Here is a 20,652-nt window from a genome sequence, read left to right as displayed (position 1 = left end):
GACTAAATCTGATAATGCGGTACAAATAATAAATTAGGAGGAGAATCAGATAGAAATTAAAATTTTATTATGCATCGTTACGCATATTTTGCATGAAATGTTGTTATTATTGCATTTTCAGCTTTTTGCAAGATTTGTTTCAAACTCGAGTTTGTAAGAGGAATTTTTGCAGAATTTTGGGTGTATTTGACGTCGCTAGAATAAAATAAAATGTTAAGTATAACAAATGATACTATTGATTAATGTGTTTTTGCCTTCAAGGGAATTTCTCCAATCAAATTAACTATAGTTTTATTACGTATGTGCACATGCTGCATGGAAATAGTTACATGAAATTTTTCTACATACCCACCTCGTTGGTGAATTTTCTAAATTTTGATTTGCAATTATTTAAATTTATTAGCATTATCGACATCGAAAAAGATAAAATGCAGTGCTTGTCGGGTATGTTTCATATAAAATGTCTCACGCAAATATCACAAGATCATACTTTATTAAATATCTTATCGTCGCAATTGATTATTTTAGTTTTAGTCAGTGTTTCTGCTGTTAAATAACACCTGCACGAAATTAGTGCACGAAAATGTTTTTAAACGTTTAATAACACCCACTAAAAATCCGAAAAAGTGCATGAAAATGCACAAAAATGCACGAAAATAATTTACATGCAAATAATATTGGAATAATGCAATTTTTGTAAATATTCGATTAATTTAGATATTTTCCTCATTATTCTGGTGTTTTAGTCTAAAAATTTTTTTCATTTTTCACTACCAAAAATGAAAGTTTTGAAAATAAAAATCAATGAACACAACGATTTTTACACATATGAACGGCTGAATACGGGCCTGTATTTTATAACAAAACAAATACTTGTCATTTGTTTCAAATTTTCTTGCCGAATAATAATTCCGTGTATTTCGAAATGTGTACTAAATTCCAAATACCATGGTAGGATAAGTTTTGCTAGAACTCTGGCTAGCTAGTAGGGTGGTAAGGTATAGAGGTTCAGGTAACTTAATCTTATCCCCATTCCACCGGATAGGAAAGTATAAAATTCCTTGAAAATATGAAATTCCCTGCATAAATTGCATTTCAGTTATTATTATGCGTTTTTATGCATTTTTGTGCATTTTTATGCACTATGCATGCATAAAAATAACACAAAAAGAAACACTGGTTTTAGTAGAAAGGTTTTTGCAACTTTTTGCATCGAAACATAATATCATAAGTATTATTGACGTTGGAAGAACACAAATTTTAAGAATTAAATTTGAAATTATTAATTTTTTTCAAACAATCATGAGTCTGGATACATTACACAGACAATTATTCCTTACTTTTAAATAAACATAATGCATATGTATATTCGCCGTCCGTTTAACATTCTCCTCGTCTTAATTTAAACTATTTTTAACTTCGTCGCAGATCCGATTAATCTCGGCATGAATCTCTTCACGTGTTGCATCAGGATGACATCTTTCATATGCGACATAAAATCTATCTTTCTGCCTGCAAAATGGGACTTCGAATTCGTGCATAGCGTCTCTCCTTAAATTATAATCTGTACAAAAATATAATGTTTCAAGAAGTGTTCTGGTCATGTAATGTACATACACAAAGCACTTGTTTCAAAATTGCAGCCCAATATTAATCACCTTGGTGCGCCGGATTCTTTTCAATTTCCTGGAATTCCAGTTGAGCTTGGAAAAATGTTTGGGCTGCAAATCTTAACATTGTTTCCGACACTCTTGAGGCTAAAGTGTAATTTAAAGTATTCTTTAATTACCACATAAAAATATTATGTTTAGCAATTGAAACTGTCCTTACGTCTTTCAATATTGACGATCGAAAACAATATTCGCCCCTGTTTAAAGTTTTAAATTTAGGGAGACAGAAACAAAATATGTCGTAATGGATTGAGTAAAGAACACCAAATGAGCAACACAAGTTTAGGAAAGGTTTCGGTTATCAGATAATCAAAGTAGATATGTTAATGGAAATTATGTATATATGCAGATAATTGTTAATTATACAAATTTACTACCTTTCTCTCAAACAAGTCATTTTTTGTATTATTGAAACACATTTTGAGTAGAATTATTGATGGAGAAAATTATTCTAATGTCCGTCGAGTTCGAAACGAAGGCTAAAGCTGGTCTAAAAAGTACTATATGATTCTATGTAATGTAAGTACGTGCATTCTTTAACCCTTGCTTAATGGGTTATGTATATATAAATATTTAGTAATACGTATGTATGTACCATTTAACCCTTCATTTGCTGGTAATAAATGCAACAAGCATTTTACAGCAGGTAAGAAATAAGGGTTCTGTGAAACCAATATGCCGAGTTCTAAAGAAATGTGCTCATAAAATATATATATTTTATCTATTCCCATAAATATGTAAACGATTTGGAAATGTGGAATTTGTATGATTTTTGAACTGCAACTTTGATTTTCAAAGTGTAAATCTAAATAATGACAGGGCAGTGAATTTTTCTAAATAATTTGTAGTTTTATTAAATATCTATTTGCATATGTTGCATGAAAATATTAGTGAAATTTTAAATTTTTCTCAATTCCGTCCTCCCCATTAGTTTGGTTTACAATTTATTTAAAATTATGAGTATTATCGACGTCCAAAAAAATTAATTGGAGTAAAAATTATTGAGTTTGTAATCAATAAGATATAGTGAAGTCTAAACAAAAAAAGTTACGGACAGTCACTTAAAATTTCATAATGACGATACAAATTTATCATATTTTTAGTAAATTAAATTTACAGCAACGCTGCATAAATAGGATCCCCAACTTTAATCAGTGAACCCTCAGCTCCAGCCGGAACATAAAGGCCCATCCGAATCCCCATAATGCCCCTATTTTTGACCACCTCGGCCATTTTCCGGTCAACAATTACGTCCGTTTTGTTCATTTGTCGCAATGTTTTTAAAGGCTCGCCATCCTTCGGGAGAGTTCCTGTGTCCTGATCCACCGTAGTCAATCCGCACCTGTAAATATTGTATGATTACCAAACCGCTGCTGTAATTGTGTGCATGACATAATTAATGTCATCAGAGACAATTTTTGTCCAGGCCCACATTTATACTACAAAAGAATGAAATTTTTGAAATCTGACAATGGAGGTCTCCCAGAGTATACTCTCAGATTTTGATTAAACTGGTATCTATCAATCACAAATTTAATTAGTATGAAATTTGCAAAAGACGCAATTTGCTAATGCTAAGGTTGTTTGTAAGAGATATTTGCATCCAAAGAGGAGAACACATGCGTAAAGTTAATTGCTAAATTTACTGCACGTTTTCTCTTCGTCTATGCCAATAGCTCTGCCAAACATGCGCATTTGGAGATCGTATCTTTTGCAAATTTCATATTACTTAAATTTGTGATCGATCGATGGACACTAATTTGGTCAAAATCGGAAAGCATGCGCTCGGAGACCTCCATCCGTTGTGAGTCATGTATTCCTTTATTAAGTACCTAGCACATGGTATTGCCGCCTTAAGGATCACATTTTCGCCCCCGATCTTGACAAATGACCAGTTAATCTCTGAAAATAGAGAGACACGATAAGTCCTTATCCCACATATTTACACCTGTCAACCTTATCCTTAATCCTTACCTGCAAATGGTTCTAGCACGTTATCAATTAATATCGTTGGCCTCCAATTCCTCCAGGACGATTTCTTCTCTGGTAATCTCGCATTCAGCTCGTCAATCGACTCTTGACCTACGATCAGGTAACTCGTCTCGTTTTGGAAAGCGCCCTAAAAGTAAGATAACCCATGGATAAGATAAGAGGAAGAAGACAATATTATTTATTAATAAGTATTTCTTGCCCAAAATTGAGCGAATCTTGCATTTTAAAAATTTTAGGGTTAGTTCTGAATTTATTTGAAAATATTACTGATTTTAACATGCATGGCAGATCTTCTTGCATGTCTGTCTAAATGGTGATTTACGTCAACAGTTCTGGACACAAATTTGTAAAATTATTACAAACTTTACAAAACTGCATGTGACCATCAAACGTTCTAATTTTTTTGCATAAATCATAAATTTGCAGCGATTTTACACGAATAATTATTTTACATAAAATTGACTATATTTTGGTGGAGTATGTAACTAATCATAATTTAATACTACTCCCGACCATAATAAGCGTTTTTTTAAATAGAAATACTTCTTTTTACTCCTTAATAAAGTAAATATTTCGTTGTCCATAAGTTGTAAGTACTCGAGTTTGCCATAAGCGATAAGAACACGTTAAGATCGCTTTAAAATTTTAGATTAAAAAAAATTCTCCAATTTTATTAATTCTTAGCCAACCACAAATGCCTTTTTTACTTGCCGACCAAGCTTGGTTTTCTCTTAAGACAAGATTTTTTCTCTGTAAACTTGAATTTCATTGTGATGAGAGGAAGTATGGATTTAATGAAAAATATTAATTATGACCACAAAATGTATTAAATTATGATCAGTTAAATACTTATGACCCTATATTTTACCATGTCGGTTTTTTTCGTAGAGAGGACACTGGAACATTCTTTTTACATCGCAAAATCAGGCGAATTTGTATTTAGGATTAGTTCGGAGCCAGTTACGAATTTATTTTAAAGTATTATTAATTTCAACTTATATCAGATATTCCGGTTTTGATTCTCAAATCTCAATCGTAAGTAATTAAGTCCGCATTTCTGGGCAAAATTTGTAAAATTACAAAACTGAATGTGACCATCAAAAGTTTTCAGTTTTTGGATAAATCATCAATTTCATGTATACGAATAATTATTTTGTGACAATAACTTTATGCAAAATTGACATTTATTTTACCATATCTGTCTTTTCATAGAGGGGACACTCGAACATGTAGGGTTCGAAAGTTCTCTGCGTTTCGGGAACGTGATGATAAAACAAACGGAGTTCTTCCTTCCCGAGAAATGTTTGAATCCATTCGGCAACTTGGTCTCCGCAGTCTAACGCTTTTACATTCTTGTCGTGCATCACCCTGTTCAAAAATCGGGAAGAAATTTACTCGGATACATATTTGTAAACTGTGTAATTTTGTAAATAAACGTGTTTGCAATTTAGGAAGAAAAATGTGTTAGCTCGATGTCGGAAGAGATTTTTTCTAAATTTCATATCCGAAATTCATAGAAAGATAATGTGAGCTAAATTTATGGATTACAAAAACTTCATCACATAATATGGCTCTAGTTCACTCAAATGTTTGTAACTCAGTAAAAAAAATTCGTAAATGTTTTCACAAAAAACTTTGAGGCAATTCACGCGGTGCTTTATTTTGTGGAAATTTGTAAGATTATTTTACAAAGTTTACAGAATTTATAAATTTACTAATGACTGCGTGAATTGCCTCATTAATTCACAAATCTATTGTAAACACTGGTTAAATCCGTCACTTTAATTCTTTTATAAAAATGTGCAAAATAATTTTACTAATTTTTATAAAATTTGGTAAACTTGATAAAACTTTTAAATTTTGCCAAGTTTACAAATATCCGAGTGAATTTCTAACTAATTAAAAAGCATGATTTTTGCAAAGATGACACTTTTCTTTACCGGCAAATTTTTTCTTCTGATTTGTCCTCATCTGGATAAGTGAATACGATCGAATCCATGCCAGGCGCACTCATCACGAGGTGATTCTTTTTTTCGAGCGAAGGTTCCAAAGTTATGAAGGACATGGCCGGCATGACATCAAGCGTGATGGATTTTCCCTTTTTATCCACAATCATAAAGTCGCGATCGCGAATGTTGTGGTCACGAACTGCGTAATTATGTAAAAATAAAATAAATTTAAATTTCTAAATTTGTAAGAGCTGTGGATGTTTATAAATTGTGCGAGTTTTGCAAAAAATATATTTTGCAACAACTGTACAAAATGATAGCTAAACCTGAATATATAATTTACATTGTTGCAAGATACACAAAAACGCGTAACGACGTCTAACTTGGCAAAACCCGTGCAAATGTTAAAATTGCAAAATGTGCAATTATGCATATTAATTGTGGGAATTCACTCGGATGTTTGCAAATTCTTCAAAATATTTTGAAAAACGTCCAACGAAATAAATAGGAATTTAGGGACAAACCTAAAGTGTAATTTGTCTTTCCATGATTTACAAAAAACGCGTAAAGACGTCCAACTTTGTCAAATACAGAGCAAATTCAATGTTTGTAACCCAACAATAACAAAACTGTTGAACAGAACAAAACAGAAATGTTTCTAATGTACAGTTACTGTACATTAGAAATTTTTCTAAACTGCTAAAACCTGGAGAAGACACCTATACTTATAAATTTGACTTATCTTCCTAGTTTTTGCATATTTCTGTCTAAAACTTGTGGATTTTACTGGGTTACAAAAATGATTTACACTCATGATTTGCATCCATAAGTGTAAATGACAGACGCTAAATGGTACGCACGACCAACCTCAAGTTTATAGATTACGATCATTGTAAACTTTATAATTTTACAAAAATTTTCAATTTTACAATCCTCCTAAATTCCGTCACGATTACCAAAAAATTTTGCATGTATAAACATAATCCAAAAATTAGTTACGTTTTAACCCCAGCCTTGTCACTGCTGCTTCTTCAACAACAATCCCTTGGCAGGACTTGATCGGATAAACTATCAATTTTGCCACTTTCCCAACGAGACACCACTTTTCCGGGCGTACTTTCGTATTTTGGGTCGAAGTGGATTTCTTCTTTTTCATAGAAGTGAACAACCACGCCCCAATTCCCACGAGGAGCGCCGTGGCGAGAAATGCGGTCAAATAATATATTTGCGAATCTTGACCCATTCCTGCAAATTTATGAAGAGATTCCTTCGCCATCAAAGGAATGTCGCAATTTTGCAAATATTCCCAATTTTAGCACGTGCCAATTTAAACCCGTGGTCGAAAATGATCTTCGACTACTCATCAGACCACGACTAAACGTTTTGCCTTCTGTATAGTCAACAAGAACTACCACAATTGTTGACAACTAATGAATGAATGCAAGCATCTACATGCCAAGAAAGTGATGCGAGATGCCTGCCCATTTAAAAATTGGGTAATGATCGAGCATCTCATTATCATAAAGACATGCAACAAGCAAAGCATTATCTTTTATTGTTTGCCCAATTACTGACTGACTTTGGCTGACTGAACTTATGTAGATTTGTTCCAAGGAAACAAGTTTGTCACTTCCAATCCACTCCAGAGATCATATTTAGGCAAGTATTTTATTTTATGATCTTTGCCGGAGAAAAATAAGATTTAATGATTTAAAGCCTGGTTTGGTTTCTCGTTTACCTTGGAAAGATTAAAGGTACTAATCGTTTGTGAAATGGGAGTGGGCTTTATTTGTGTGCAATTTTTCCTCACTATTTTTCTGACTTGAGGACGAAGTTTAATTTGACAAGAGCTTTGATTTTGTGAGACATGGCATATGGCATAGAATTCTTGTATTTCTTGATTAGTGAGTTGCACTTATGCCCATGCCATTACATTTATTTATGTACGTGCATAATTATATTATGCACTATTTGCTCGGCATGTAAATTATAATCACAAAGATGGCTGCAAGTTGTCTGAAATTCATAACTTTGTCCAACTTGACGCCGTAATTCAATTTTACAATTCTTTATATTAAAACATTATTGATTAGGTTGTGTCCATCTTTTTTTAATTTAGTAATTTAGTATCATGTAATGTAATTTAGCTCATCATAATTTGCACAATATGTTTAGAATGAGATGTAAATATACATTTTTACAATTTATACCAAATTTTATATAATTTTGAAGCAACCTAAATCCACATTTAATTACCCTGTTCATTGTATAACTATAATCTTGATAACCAAATAATTAAATGATATTAGATAATTAGTTTGAAACTAGTATTATAGTGTGACAAATAGACACAGAGTATGATATAACAAATAGATGACCAGCCCTGACTAAAACAAGCCACGCAAATGAGAGAATTTCATAAAATTATTACATCATGAAGCATTTAAAATTATTGCAACTTTTATCATATTTTGATCACAATGTTACAATTACGTCTAAATATTATTCGTAATTTCATAATTCGTAAACTTACAGAAAAATCATAAATCAAATGCATATAAAATCAAGGAAAGTAATATTACTCATCAAAACAACTTTTCTTCCATCGGGGCAACGGGAGACTGAGCCGGGGAAGGAAATTCAATTTAGATTCTCACATGCACGCTTTCCTTCTTGAGTGAGGTTAGATTTTCGGAGGTGAATTTTTACACGTGCTTCCGTCTGGTTAGGAAATTTTGAAGAAAATTTCCATATTTTTCAATACATTTTGTTTTGGAAAACTTACTAACCAAAGGGAATCATCATGTCGCAGTACAACTTTAAGAATATTGCGGTCGTTCCGTCCTCAAAGGTAAGTTAACTGAATCTGATTTTGAGTCAAAATTTATTAGCATCAAAATCAAAGTTTTAACATTACTACCTTAATTTTTAATGCTTTCAGGACTTTATCGACATCACATTATCAAAGACCCAGCGAAAGACACCTACCATTGTTCACAAGCACTATAAAATTACTCGGATTCGTCAATTTTATATGCGAAAAGTGAAGTACACTCAGGCAAATTTTCATGAACGGTTGTCCCAAATTATTCAAGAGTTTCCAAAATTGGAGGTAATTAATAACCACAAATTATTTAATGCAATTTAGAATTATAGCAATAATTTAATGCCAACTTAATTAACTATTCCTCATTTTCGTAGGATGTCCATCCGTTCTACGCGGATTTGATGAATGTTCTTTACGACAAAGATCATTACAAGTTGGCTCTCGGACAAATTAACACATGTCGTCACTTAATTGACAAGTTAGTCATGGTCTTATTACAATTTTGTAACAATTTCTAATTGTTTTTACTGCTGATTTCCAGTATTTCCAAAGATTACGCCCGGCTATTAAAGTATGGAGATTCCATGTATCGTTGTAAACAGCTTAAGCGAGCCGCACTTGGTCGAATGGCCACCCTGATGAAGAGGCAGGAACCCACGCTCAAGTATTTGGAACAGGTTCGCCAACATTTAGGTCGTCTGCCCAGCATCGACCCCAACACGAGGACCATTCTCGTCTGTGGATTTCCAAATGTGGGAAAGTCTTCATTTGTTAATAAGGTGTGTAATCTTATCGTAGAACTTATCCATCTGTAGCAACAGTGTGTCTAATTTAACTTCCTCTCTCCAGATAACTCGAGCTGACGTTGAAGTCCAGCCGTACGCATTTACAACCAAATCGTTGTATATTGGACACACGGATTATAAATATCTCAGGTTAATTACTTAATTACTCTGACTTTTAGACCCTATTTTTCTAATCTGTTCTACTAATTTTAGATGGCAAGTGGTTGACACTCCCGGAATCTTGGATCATCCTCTCGAGGACAGGAACACAATTGAAATGCAGGTAATTAACCAGCCCCCGACACAAAATAAATATTGTGAAATCAACTAATTAATTGTTAATTAATTCCAGGCCATCACTGCCCTTGCCCATTTGCGAGCCGCAGTTTTATTCATCGCAGACCCATCGGAACAATGCGGGTACAGCATGGAGCAGCAGATCAGTCTGTTTAACAACATCCGGCCCCTCTTCGCCAACAAACCGTTGATCTTTGTTTTCAATAAGACGGATATCATGCGCTACGTTGACCTGTCCGCGGCCAAGAGGGAAGTCATTGAACCCATCATTTCCGACCCGGACATTCTTTTACTCGAAATGAGCACGGTGAATGAGGACGGTGTTATGAATGTTAAGCAGGAGGTGACGTAAAAAATAAGAATTTTCTCATATTTTTCTTAATTTTTATGTAGAAAAAGGTTGAATTTTGTAATAATTTGATTTTACAGGCTTGTGAACGCTTGCTTTCGTTCCGAGTCGATGCAAAATTGCGGACCAAGAAAGTTAACGATTTTCTTAATCGTCTTCACGTAGCTGTGCCGAAACCAAGAGATGATAAGCAACGTTTACCCTTCATCCCAGGTAAGGTTTTTAAATTAATACGCCATTAAAAATAGAATTGTAATTAATGTTTTCAACCAATTTGAAATTGCAGAGGCCGTTATTCTGAAGAAGCAGGCAATGCTTACTGAAGGTGTACAACCCAAGAAGCGACTCGAGCGTGACATTGAACTAGAAATGGGAGACGATTACATCCTCGATTTAAAGAAACATTACGATCTTCCTGATAAAATTAAGTATGATGCAATCCCAGAAATTTGGGAGGGCAAGAATATCGCAGATTTTATTGATCCAGACATCATGCAGGTGAGTAGTAGCAAGCAGCACTAAATTAAATGCATAATTATGCATTATCTGAAATTTGTTAAATAAAATTGTAAAATTCTATTAAAATTTTCCTCAGAAATTGGAAGAGTTGGAGCGAGAGGAAGAGCTTCGTGAGGAGGCTGGCTATTATGACGACACGGACGAGGAGGAAGATGAAGAGGGTGAAAATATTAAACAGTTAGCGTCACAGATTCGTGAAAAGAAGAAAATTATGAAGGTATATAAATAAAACATCATTTTTATCCGATTTTAGAACTTTTTCATAAAAACGGTCTCTTCCATTTTGTAGATTGAGCGACATCTCAAAAAGTGCAGTAACAAACCCACTCTTCCACGAAATACTGCAGGTAGAAAGCGAGAAAGAAGCGTTTCCGGGTTGAAGAGGAAGATGAGTGAACTTGGAGTCGAAATCGATACTGACAATCCAAACGTGAGTAGAAACTGGTCATTTTTAAGTCGTAATTAAATAACTAATTGTATTCTTAATTATCTATGCACACAGACCAACTTTGCCCGCTCCGTAAGCCGCTCGAGGTCCAAAGGTCCCGCTGAAAAGCGTATGCGACTCGAGTCCACGGCCCGTTCTCGATCAAGATCTATGTCCAAGGCGCCTCGAAATGAGATGGGTATTAAGGACGCTACGGTAAGTCACCAATATTTTTATAACCATAAAAAGTTACAGCATTATTACCACTCGTCTTATCATCTAAAACCTTTAAATTTAAATTTTCCCTTAGATGAAAACCAAGTTGGGCAAGATGCACGCCAAAGCACAAAAGAAGGGAATCGCCAAACACTCCCGAAAAGGAGAAGGAGATCGTCACATCTTCGACCTCAAACCGAAACATCTCTTCGTCGGCAAGCGTGGCGTTGGAAAAACGGATCGACGTTAATAATTGTAATCCTTTCAATACCGTTAAAAAAACAGTTGATCGCATCGTTACTTGTTACTACATTATTATAACAATAAAAAAATACTGGGTACATTATATTTTTACCCATCCAATAATTAACTCACTCTGTTATGGACTAGATTATTTATAAAATTGATACTGCTACTTACTGCACCCTCGAGACGCTAATATTATTAGAGAGCAAAGGGTTACATAATCTCTCAAGTGGACACACTTGCCCTCGAATTTACAGGGTCAACTATGTACACACACTAGATTAGCAAGTAAGTCCCCTTGTCCTCATTCATATTTGATATTAAAATCCAATCCGTTCCTTGTTTTGTTGGTTCGTTACCCCTTTTTTCTCGAAAATGTAACGATTATACTTATTCCCACTTGGGTTTAGTGACGAGAAAACATGTCATTATTCCATTGTTTGTAGGGGAAAGGACTTTTATTCAATCTCTACTCGTCGTCGGAGAGTGAATCTCTTTTCGGGGTGAATGAAAGATGGGCCGCATTTTGTCACCGAGTTGGATGAAGCTCTGAAGCTGGAGGAAAAAGCTATTAGAATGTAAATCAGTTGTTGGTTTATTTGGTGGGAGGGAGGCGGAGGGTGGCCTGGCATGTAATCGATCTTGATCTCGTTTTCTAAATCTGATCCAGTCCGAAGGAAGGAATAATAATGGTCTCTCTCTTTCTCTATAATACGGAGTAATTTATCTCCGTTTATATAATTTGGATAAATTGTTCTCTCATTTTGTCACGGTGTGGATTGGATCCCCCAATTTTCGGAGAGATAGAGAAGAGAGACAAATAACTTGATTCAAATGAACTTGTCGTCGTTTCGGGGAGAGAAAGAAGAGGACCCTTATTTATTTATTTGTTTACTACTAGAGGGAAAAGTACCCCTTGTTCGTGTACGTATGTAATATGTATCCCTTTGAGTGTACTTACATACATATCTAGCTGTCCCTTCATGCTTTGGTGTGTCCTCGGTCGGTCCGTCTCATTTTTCCAGCCTGCATGTGGTCTGGTCGAAGGTCATTTTCCGCTATAAAATGAGTCTCATTACGTGTCCACCACGAAATTAAAGTTTTATACGAATTACGATCTCAAATCTTGTCCGACCAAGTAGTAAGATAAGTATGGAAGGTACGAAAAACCACGAAATTATGTACCAAACCACCACCACTACCTATCAGCATGCATAATTTGTCTCGGGGAAGTAAGTACATACTGTGAGTGACATTATTATCTTACTGTCGTGGTCGTCTGGCCCATTGCCAATTTGCCAATTTATGTATGCATGCATCCACCCGCAGAAGAAGAGTAGATTATGCATGAAAGCAGTTGACATCGGTCGGTACAGAAAAAAAACAATGAGAAATTAACTATTTATTCAGATCCGATCCATTTCCTGGCAGGCGAGATGTGGTTTGGTTTCGTGGATTAGATTGACTTTTTTACAAATTTATGCGTCTCAGATCCGAGGACTCAATCTCATTATGGTTTCCAATCTTGTCACATGTGTATGTAAATTCTTTTACTCTTTGGCTTTGGACTGACTGGGTGGTGAGTGACCTGACCTTGTCTCTCGTCTGGTCGATGCATAAACAAAAACAGGACATTACTGATATTTACATATTTTTATTATTTAGGGTTGTAAATAAGCTAAAATTTTTGGTTTTTAACTTATGAGTACTTACCAATACTTACTTCGCATTATGAGTGAGTGACTATTTTGAAAAATATATAAGTACGTCGTCATAAATAAATGAAAATACTAACACTAATGGACACATCGTAAAAAAGAAATCTGTTTTTTGTCTCTCTCAAAAAGCCGAGAAATTCAGGAATTTCTCAATTTTATTGCGGTCCCCTTTTTATCTCCATAAATTACTGAATGTGGGGTTAAACTTAAAGGGTTCATTAACTTTTGGGGACTAAAAATAGTTCCATATTTTGTTAAAATGCGAGTTACTTTGGCATAATGTGAGGTCCCTTGTGCACTGATAAGTACGTAAATCGGGTGGAATTTCATAATGCGGATTTAGATTTATTTATGAAGCCGCTACGTATAATAAATCGTTCATCGCACAATAATGTGGCTGGTCAGTCAAAACCTTGACAATTTTCACTTTTCAAAATTTCTGAAAACTGTATTTCATTTTATAAAATTTTGGCACTGGAATTTCTGCGGCATTTTTTTTGTGAGGGACTTAACGCTGTCGTATGTTTAGTAGGATATCATTAATCATTCAATATTTGACATGTTAGCTGACAGCTTTCCACCCACGACACTGCGCCACACCTATGTTCGCTCCTCTCGTGGAGTGGATTTCTCCCCATTATGGCATTATTATTATTAGTATTAGGGGAGGAGCTCCTTCCTTTGTGTGGAAGTTGACTTTTGACCAGAATTTGGAAATTTCGACCTTTGGTCGAAATTTCACAAAACTAGATAGGAGAAGTGCGTATGTAGTTTGTACATCGATGGGGAAGTATGTACTTGTCGAAAATTCCATCCGCTATAAGGGTGGATCTCATATTTGTATTCATTTTGGGTGAAAATTTTCAACGAAAATCGCATGGTTTTACATAAGGCCATGATTATCTCATATTTGTAAAATGATTTAAGACGCATAGTTTACGTTCCGAATATAAATTTTTTTCTGGGCTTTAATAGCAGAATAAATTAAGATCCTCTCCTCTCATTCTGCATTTGCGAATTTCACAAAATGCAGGAAATCAATACACTTTGGTGCGAAAATTACTGTCACACGTTGCATATTATTTATTGTTCATCCAATATTCCTTTAAAAAAGGATGCATATGTAATGCCGGCTGCTGGCATTACTTACTTATTGCAGAACTTCCATCAAGATTGATGATGCATGTCTGTCTGTCCCATGGATCTAAGGTCTGTCCATAAGGCTCCGTCCGTCACAATATGTGTATCTTTTCTTCTCATACAGAGCCACCAAAAGTCAGACCCACCCTGCAGATTTTGTCGAGGATCCCTTAGTAGCAATAATACGTACCCTTCTGTGACACGTCCAAGTCCATACACACAACACCGGTCACTTTGTCATGAATACATACATATCACCCCTTAAAAGTCAACCCTTTATTTAACATTCCTCTTTCTGCCTATCTAATTTAAGCCCATTTGTTTCCATTGTTTGAATTTTTTTAAGTCGCCGATTTCACAAAATATGTATCGAAGCAAATCGATCGATCATGCCATATTTTCCGTCCTTCCGATAGGACTCTTTCCTAGAAAGGAGTTTCAACAAAACCCGAAATATGTACCGCAAATGAATGAAATGACGAAGCCCTCGAGACCAGATTTGCCAAAGATTAGAGAAGTGCGTAGATTGATTTGCAGGTGAGTTGAGTGACTACATGAAAAGTCATCCATCAATATTTCGTTCGTCTACTTATTCCTACAACTTTGCGGACAATGAGAGAGCCATGAATACGTAAATATGTATCATTTAAGAGACAAGGTATTTATTTACTGGAAATGCGATGAGATTGACATGGAATGATTATGATTAATCGATTCTTCTGAAAATTTTTGTGATTGACATTTTCTGTTGAAGAAATGTCGAAAATTTCCGAAAATATGTCATGGCCAATGCATAAGAAAACTGGGCAAGATTTTGTTGCAAGTTGCAACTTATTTAGTTAGAAAGAAACAGCACAATTTTTCCCCTAATTCGGAAATGTAAACTTCAAAAATCTCAAATATTTATTAATCCTACTTTACTTACTTTAAAGACGTGTTACTTATCGTCTCATTATTCAATAAAACGCTTATTTTATTTCCCCTCTCAAATCCGCTCTTGTGTTTAGTAAATTACTTTACAATCAAACTAAGGAATATGACAATAAAAATCAGAAACTGCTCATCGTCCGAGGAAAGGTCACACTCAGAAATAAAATAAATAAGTTTCGGCTCCTTTGTCGAACCCATAATATAATGAAATTAAACTCTTGAAGGAAGGAAATAACAAGCATTTTTCACCCTTAAGGATCACAGTCGACGGAAAAATCGCTAAATGAGGGCAGTAAATAATAAGTTAAAATCGATAATTGAGCCTTTTCTTCAGAATGGTCACAACACGGTTGTAAGAACCCGAGATCCAATATAATATCCCTTCGATGTGTCAATCCCTTGCACAAGTTTTGACTTTTGAAGGCTAAAAAGCGGTCAACTTTTACCACACCAATACCAAATTGGGAGGAAGAAACGGTCAATATTTTTGGGTAAAGTGCGGGTCAGGTCACTGTGTAATCTCGCATTTTGGTGGATATGGATTATTATTCTTCACAGTAATAATGGTCGAAATTTTAAAAATCTCAAAATAGAAACCCTCCACCAACTAATGCCATTGTAATTACGAGTTTTATTTTATTATTGTCCACTTAATTTTGGGGTAATGGTTTTCCTAAACATGACGAAAACTGGTTATAGATATTTATTAGTGGGCTTTTAATTTGGGAAAGAATGCATGTTTGTATGTACATAAACGCACATTTACACAATGCATAAAGTTGTTAACATCTCGTATAACACGACTTGACGAGTTATTTAGGTGAATAAATAACGGTGATTTTGTGTAAAAGTTGAATATTTATGTCGAGAAACATGTGTAATGGAGGATGTCAAGCAAGCAATTAAGATCACAATTCTGCAATCACAATTCACAATAAGTTCTCAGGGGAACAATTATTACACCACATCCCGTTTTGACCGCATTTTCGATTTTCTCTCACACGTAAAATGAAATGATATTTGATGACACGAGAGATAAATATGTAAACAAGATGTCAATAAGGATAACTTTTCGTGTAGCTGGGGCCGAAAATGTGGTCGGAATTGGTGTAATTTTCGGCTCAATTTTCCACTCTTTTCAAAATCGGGATGCAATTTTCTCTCCTCAATTTGATGTTATCTTCTTCGCCTTGCTTATCATCCACATGTCTGGATATGTTTCTACTCTGGGAACATTTCTGTACCAGCTTGGATTCTTCTCGTTTCGATATTTTAATGAGAAACTTATGCAGGAAGTGAGATATCGGATTAGGCTGGAAAAATTGATCCAGGTCGGATAAGTTCTTTCTCAAATGTGTCATGTTTTACTTATCAAATTGACTTGATACTTACTTTTTAGTTCATGTTTGGCCTTTGTCTCGGCGCTTGTTTAATCCACTCCTGGGCCCAAACAGTGTCGAATTCTGACTGCATTTTGAACGGATATTGTCCCCCGCAAAGCACACCCACCCTGCTAAGACGGATAGCTCGGTTGAGAGTTAAGGTGAGCAGATGGTGGCATGATATGACCTTATCTTAAAACCTTAAATTATAATACGTACGGATATAGGTCTGTCAAGATGATGATAACACGATATGTTCCAACATTTTCTACAAGTTTCCAGCCCTTGTGCAAACAATAAAGTCCATCGTGGCCTCGCAATTTGTGTCCCGTCTTTGGGAAAGGGTTACAACGTTAGAACAGCAGAAGAAGGCGAAGTCAATTAATTATTTGAATAATAATTAAATAGGCTGTTAAATTAAGTCGGTCGCATCAAAAAATAAAAGCCATTTAGTTAAAATAAAAATAAATTCCTCTTTTTTTGTCGTTTTTCAAAAAATTCAGAGCAAACACCTCAATTTGAGACAGTTTTAGCCTTAGCGAAGAAAATCGTCTCATCTTTTCCCAATTTTTTCTTCTTCTTGGGGACCGTGCATAAAGGACTTCATTAATTTTAGATAAGCATAAATATCTTATCTTAATCAGGGACAGGTGGATTATCTTAAAGGGACGAGGTCAAAATTCTGCAAAAATTGGCCAATCCTTTGTGCACGGTCTATACCCCACCACGCTGACTGACGCTACCCGCTAATCCTAAGTTCATTGTCCTCGTTTTTCTACCGCCTCATTTTCTCTCGTTTTTTACCTCAGTCGAGTCTGGAAGTTGGTCGAGTGAGGTGGTTGATTGGTTGTTCTTTAGTCTTTTTGTTAACTAATTTAAATTTCAATTAATTTGTCCACTTAATTAATTGAATTGTGTCACGTTGGGTCGACGTTTTGGAGACGTTTCGTAAGTCCAGCTGGTTTTAAATAGTTTTCAATAATTTAGAAAGATCAAATTGAAATTTAAAAGTATACTTTTCTTTTCTCTCGTAGGAAAATGGAGTCGGCGAGTCAAACAAGTGGTGGCCGGTCTCGGTCAAAAACCAACAAGGCGGGGACACCAGCCGTAGAGCTGGGCGATGACCGTGGCGCCAGAGGAGATGAATACAGCCAAGAGGAAGAAGAAAAGCGTGCCGGATGCGATTCTTCGACTGGTCCTCAGGAGAAAAATTGTGGTGATGTCGCTGGAGGAAAGTCGAAAATTGATCAATGTGGATGTCCCTTCAAGAATGATCAGATTTACAATGTGGCTGGATGGGTGGTGCAACTGGTCGTATTCGGAATGGCCGTGGCGACTCTGCTCTACCGAAAGAGCGTGTGGATCGGGCGGCAATGGGCGATGAAGGGGGAAGGCCACATTGTCTCCAAGTTTGTCGTCATCCTACTTTTCTTGCATGCCAACAATTGTCTCCGCTGGGCTGGCGAGGTGGCGAAAACGGTGGACCTACTTCTGGATGCTTTTTCGATGCGAGGAAGGAACAGGGCGGGGGAAAATCCGGGTTGGTTGAAGTTCTGGCACGCCATGAGGAAACGGACTTATCCAAAGGTAGTAACAATCAGTTGTTGAAAACATCTTTAATTAATTATTAATCTTCAAGCCACGTCTAAATGTCTGCCCTGATAAACTACAGATTGTTACAAATCCCATCGTTATCTACGGCGCGGTCACCTTGTGGAACTGGGTTTGGATCAATTACGTCTGCAAAACTCTTCATGACCGTTCCTGCACCAAGACGGACTTTGGAAAGATGTTGTTCGACTATCGACAAGAGGTTAATGAAATCACTATACTCTTTAACGTCCCCAGATTGTCCTTTAATTTCTTTAATCAATAGTTCTGCTACTACGAGAACACTCCCGACGTCATGTGTGACAAGCTGATGGCCTCCATCCCCGCCATCCTGCTCACCGTCGGAACATCAATCATGGCCTACGTCATCCAATACTATTTCAACCGCCGGCTTTCCAACTTCTTCTCGGCCCGATTTTCAACTGCGCCCATTGAAACCATCACAATTTCCGATGATGAAGATCAAGAACTCGTTGATGGAAATGTTCGAACTGCTACGACCCCTGCTCGTGAAGTCCCGATGGATGAAGATTTAGATGGTGCGTTGAGTAATATATAATGGCGATAAAGATTGTACTGTGTACTCTTAATCGATTTAAAATTTTCAGAAACTTTGGATATGGATGAGGGCGTTGAGATTGAACCAAAACCGGCCGGGAAAGCTTCTTCCCCGTCGCCTGCTAAGAGTCGTGACAGTTCGAAAGGTGATAAACAATTAACTAAATTAAATTATTCAGAATCATATTAATTAGTAACGTTTTTTCTAAATACCTTCTCAGGTGCTAGCCGAGCTACTCAGGCTACTCTTGGTAATAAAAAACAAAAGAAGCGTTCCAAATAAGAAGATCCTCAATTCTACCTTTTTATGATTAAATTAACCCTTAAATATTTAAAAACATCTTAACTAACTATAAATATCAACAAATACTCTGTTTTCTGTCTATTTTGGTTGTTCAATGTATTTCAAATATGTTTTAAATGCTCTCGCTTTGTTTACCACTTCTTAGTTTTCATATCGAGATATTTCTAAATGTTTTTTATTAACAATTTTATCCTGTTTTTTCAACTTGCTTTTGGTTGACCTATTATATTATATTAATTAATATTCGTTGAATTTTGTTTCATTAATTGAGAATTGTTTTCCGTGAATAAATTAAAGACGGATTTTGTTTAGTGACATGTTTGAATTTTGTAATTTTAAGTCTATTTAATTGCCAAGTTTAAGTTGGATCATCACAGCAGAAATGTCATCAACATCCATCCGCACGGTCCCCAAAAACACATAACTATTTACTTGATCATTACTCACAATTTCACCAAATCCTAATCTTCCCTGTAATCTTTTGACTTACAGAAAACCAAAACTGACCAGCCCATCATCTCATTTTTGTCACGGTTGCTCATCCACGGTGGTTGTAAGGATTGTCATGTAATAGAGAAATCTCTCTCTTTTTCACCTTCCTAAATATTTACCTACCTGATCTCGTTCGTCGTCTTACTACTTAACAACCAACCCGTTGCCTGCAAGTAAGTAAGTAACCCACACACCAACAAAGCTCTCCAACTAACTGTTTGTCGTTACAATTGTTGTGACACTTTCTGGTCAAGCTTTCATTGTTGTTTTCCAGCCTTAAGAGAGATTTACCTTCTCGCTTAAATTGTGTAATGACAGGTAATGGATGGATCGGTGTTTGTGGGCAGGTCGACCAAGTGTTGGGCTGTCTTGTGTGGGGTTCGTATTTGTAGCAAAAAGTGCAAAGTATTTATTAAAGGCTCATCGTATCAAATAAGTAATCTTTGTAAAATGTGCTCCCCTTCTCTTCTCAGTTAGTCACGGTATTGTCGTGTCGGGATCAATTTATGGATGCAATTCATCTCCTTTGAGAGAGAGAGAGGACGAAGGAAGGTGGGGTGGTACGGGCCCTTAAAGCCTTTATTGCTATATTGCACTTTGTGCGTCCCATTGAGTTGGTGGACATAGAGAAGAGAAGAGAATTGAGACTTTCAAGTCCCTGGAGGGCAGCAGACCCTTACAGAGTCTATTTTATTGTATATATGTCGCCTATCTATCTGCATTCTAGTTCATTTATTGCTATACATACGTTGATTTTATGGTTATAACTAAACTAAAGTGCGTTTGGATGCATTTTCCTGCACTGATTTCTTTCAGGGTTGGTTACATGGCAAATTATGGGATCATGATGTGTATGATGTCACCCGTGGGTGGGGAAGATATTTAGTATTTGGCTATATTTTTTGGATTAGAATGTCACCACGTAAAGAAGTTTAATACGGAGTGACGAAGTTGCATATTATGAAGGGACATCATAACGAAGGGAAAACGGAGACTTATCATTTTTCTGTAGGATTCGATGATAACGAAACGTATCACAATCATCCTCCTGCAATTCGGATGAGACATTGTTATCCATCACAAGAATTATTAATAGTTTTGCCTCAATTATGACGCCGTAAAATAAAATAATGAAAGTTTGAATAGATTTAAAACATTTTAGATCCGAGTTCACTTTGAGAAAAATGATTAACGTAATCCCAAAAAATGAGAAAAATTTATTTTTTACATGAAATCCATT

The 20,652-nt window shown here is 35.7% G+C and overlaps 5 protein-coding genes across 6 annotated transcripts; 3 read left to right on the top strand and 2 right to left on the bottom strand.

Annotated features, from left to right (window-relative positions):
- Positions 1-89: 89 nt before the first annotated feature.
- LOC110849203 lies at positions 90-2,167 on the bottom strand. 2 transcript variants are annotated; one of them, XR_004834619.1, is made up of 5 exons: positions 2,048-2,167; positions 1,831-1,867; positions 1,659-1,757; positions 1,341-1,564; positions 90-195 (listed from the first exon to the last, which is right to left on the bottom strand). XR_004834619.1 is itself a non-coding variant. In XM_022096581.2 (4 exons), exons 1-4 carry the CDS (start codon positions 2,087-2,089, stop codon positions 1,398-1,400), a joined length of 345 nt encoding a protein of 114 aa, XP_021952273.1. In that variant the 5' UTR covers positions 2,090-2,166; the 3' UTR covers positions 967-1,397. The 2 variants fall into 2 exon arrangements, 1 of the variants encoding a protein (XP_021952273.1); XM_022096581.2 differs by lacking the exon at positions 90-195 and having other exon boundaries at positions 967-1,564; positions 2,048-2,166.
- Positions 2,168-2,498: 331 nt separating this feature from the next.
- Positions 2,499-7,050, bottom strand: LOC110848661 (mitochondrial amidoxime reducing component 2). Its single transcript, XM_022095925.2, has 6 exons — positions 6,611-7,050; positions 5,603-5,810; positions 4,856-5,030; positions 3,645-3,789; positions 3,503-3,572; positions 2,499-3,012 (listed from the first exon to the last, which is right to left on the bottom strand). Exons 1-6 carry the CDS (start codon positions 6,885-6,887, stop codon positions 2,784-2,786), a joined length of 1,104 nt encoding a protein of 367 aa, XP_021951617.1. The 5' UTR covers positions 6,888-7,050; the 3' UTR covers positions 2,499-2,783.
- Positions 7,051-8,272: 1,222 nt separating this feature from the next.
- On the top strand, positions 8,273-11,401 carry LOC110848063 (nucleolar GTP-binding protein 1). The gene is made up of 13 exons (XM_022095167.2): positions 8,273-8,462; positions 8,553-8,723; positions 8,813-8,916; positions 8,980-9,217; positions 9,288-9,373; positions 9,437-9,506; positions 9,576-9,863; positions 9,950-10,082; positions 10,156-10,367; positions 10,465-10,605; positions 10,678-10,818; positions 10,891-11,031; positions 11,126-11,401. Exons 1-13 carry the CDS (start codon positions 8,415-8,417, stop codon positions 11,279-11,281), a joined length of 1,929 nt encoding a protein of 642 aa, XP_021950859.1. The 5' UTR covers positions 8,273-8,414; the 3' UTR covers positions 11,282-11,401.
- A 4,286-nt stretch (positions 11,402-15,687) lies between these two features.
- LOC110848991 lies at positions 15,688-16,905 on the top strand. The gene is made up of 3 exons (XM_022096366.2): positions 15,688-16,396; positions 16,465-16,608; positions 16,675-16,905. The coding sequence occupies exons 1-3, from the start codon at positions 16,079-16,081 to the stop codon at positions 16,849-16,851; spliced, it is 639 nt and encodes a 212-aa protein (XP_021952058.2). The 5' UTR covers positions 15,688-16,078; the 3' UTR covers positions 16,852-16,905.
- A 331-nt stretch (positions 16,906-17,236) lies between these two features.
- Positions 17,237-19,245, top strand: LOC110848834. The gene is made up of 6 exons (XM_022096163.2): positions 17,237-17,395; positions 17,482-18,034; positions 18,120-18,260; positions 18,324-18,597; positions 18,667-18,762; positions 18,838-19,245. Exons 2-6 carry the CDS (start codon positions 17,486-17,488, stop codon positions 18,897-18,899), a joined length of 1,122 nt encoding a protein of 373 aa, XP_021951855.1. The 5' UTR covers positions 17,237-17,395; positions 17,482-17,485; the 3' UTR covers positions 18,900-19,245.
- The last annotated feature ends 1,407 nt before the right edge of the window (positions 19,246-20,652 follow it).

Source organism: Folsomia candida, unplaced genomic scaffold (genome assembly GCF_002217175.1).
Source record: "Folsomia candida strain VU population unplaced genomic scaffold, ASM221717v1 Fcan01_Sc004, whole genome shotgun sequence".
NCBI classification, from domain to species: domain Eukaryota; kingdom Metazoa; phylum Arthropoda; class Collembola; order Entomobryomorpha; family Isotomidae; genus Folsomia; species Folsomia candida.
Note: the sequence above shows the minus strand (reverse complement) of the source record. Positions and strands in the feature narration are given on the sequence as shown.

Coding starts and splice junctions, on each gene's coding strand:
- LOC110849203 (XM_022096581.2), bottom strand. CDS start 2,089: ATGTGTTTCAATAATACAAAAAATGACTTGTTTGAGAGAAAG. Junction 1,758..1,830: donor GATCGTCAATATTGAAAGAC/GTAAGGACAGTT, acceptor ATTACACTTTAG/CCTCAAGAGTGTCGGAAACA. Junction 1,565..1,658: donor AAAGAATCCGGCGCACCAAG/GTGATTAATATT, acceptor ATTTTTGTACAG/ATTATAATTTAAGGAGAGAC.
- LOC110848661 (XM_022095925.2), bottom strand. CDS start 6,887: ATGGCGAAGGAATCTCTTCATAAATTTGCAGGAATGGGTCAAGATTCG. Junction 3,790..4,855: donor TCTATGAAAAGACAGATATG/GTAAAATAAATG, acceptor TCTTACTTTTAG/GGCGCTTTCCAAAACGAGAC. Junction 3,013..3,502: donor GCGGCAATACCATGTGCTAG/GTACTTAATAAA, acceptor CAATATTTACAG/GTGCGGATTGACTACGGTGG.
- LOC110848063 (XM_022095167.2), top strand. CDS start 8,415: ATGTCGCAGTACAACTTTAAGAATATTGCGGTCGTTCCGTCCTCAAAG. Junction 8,917..8,979: donor TGTCGTCACTTAATTGACAA/GTTAGTCATGGT, acceptor GCTGATTTCCAG/TATTTCCAAAGATTACGCCC. Junction 9,218..9,287: donor AGTCTTCATTTGTTAATAAG/GTGTGTAATCTT, acceptor TCCTCTCTCCAG/ATAACTCGAGCTGACGTTGA.
- LOC110848991 (XM_022096366.2), top strand. CDS start 16,079: ATGATATTTGATGACACGAGAGATAAATATGTAAACAAGATGTCAATA. Junction 16,397..16,464: donor GGCTGGAAAAATTGATCCAG/GTCGGATAAGTT, acceptor CTTACTTTTTAG/TTCATGTTTGGCCTTTGTCT. Junction 16,609..16,674: donor TAGCTCGGTTGAGAGTTAAG/GTGAGCAGATGG, acceptor GTACGGATATAG/GTCTGTCAAGATGATGATAA.
- LOC110848834 (XM_022096163.2), top strand. CDS start 17,486: ATGGAGTCGGCGAGTCAAACAAGTGGTGGCCGGTCTCGGTCAAAAACC. Junction 18,035..18,119: donor GGAAACGGACTTATCCAAAG/GTAGTAACAATC, acceptor GATAAACTACAG/ATTGTTACAAATCCCATCGT. Junction 18,598..18,666: donor GATGGATGAAGATTTAGATG/GTGCGTTGAGTA, acceptor TAAAATTTTCAG/AAACTTTGGATATGGATGAG.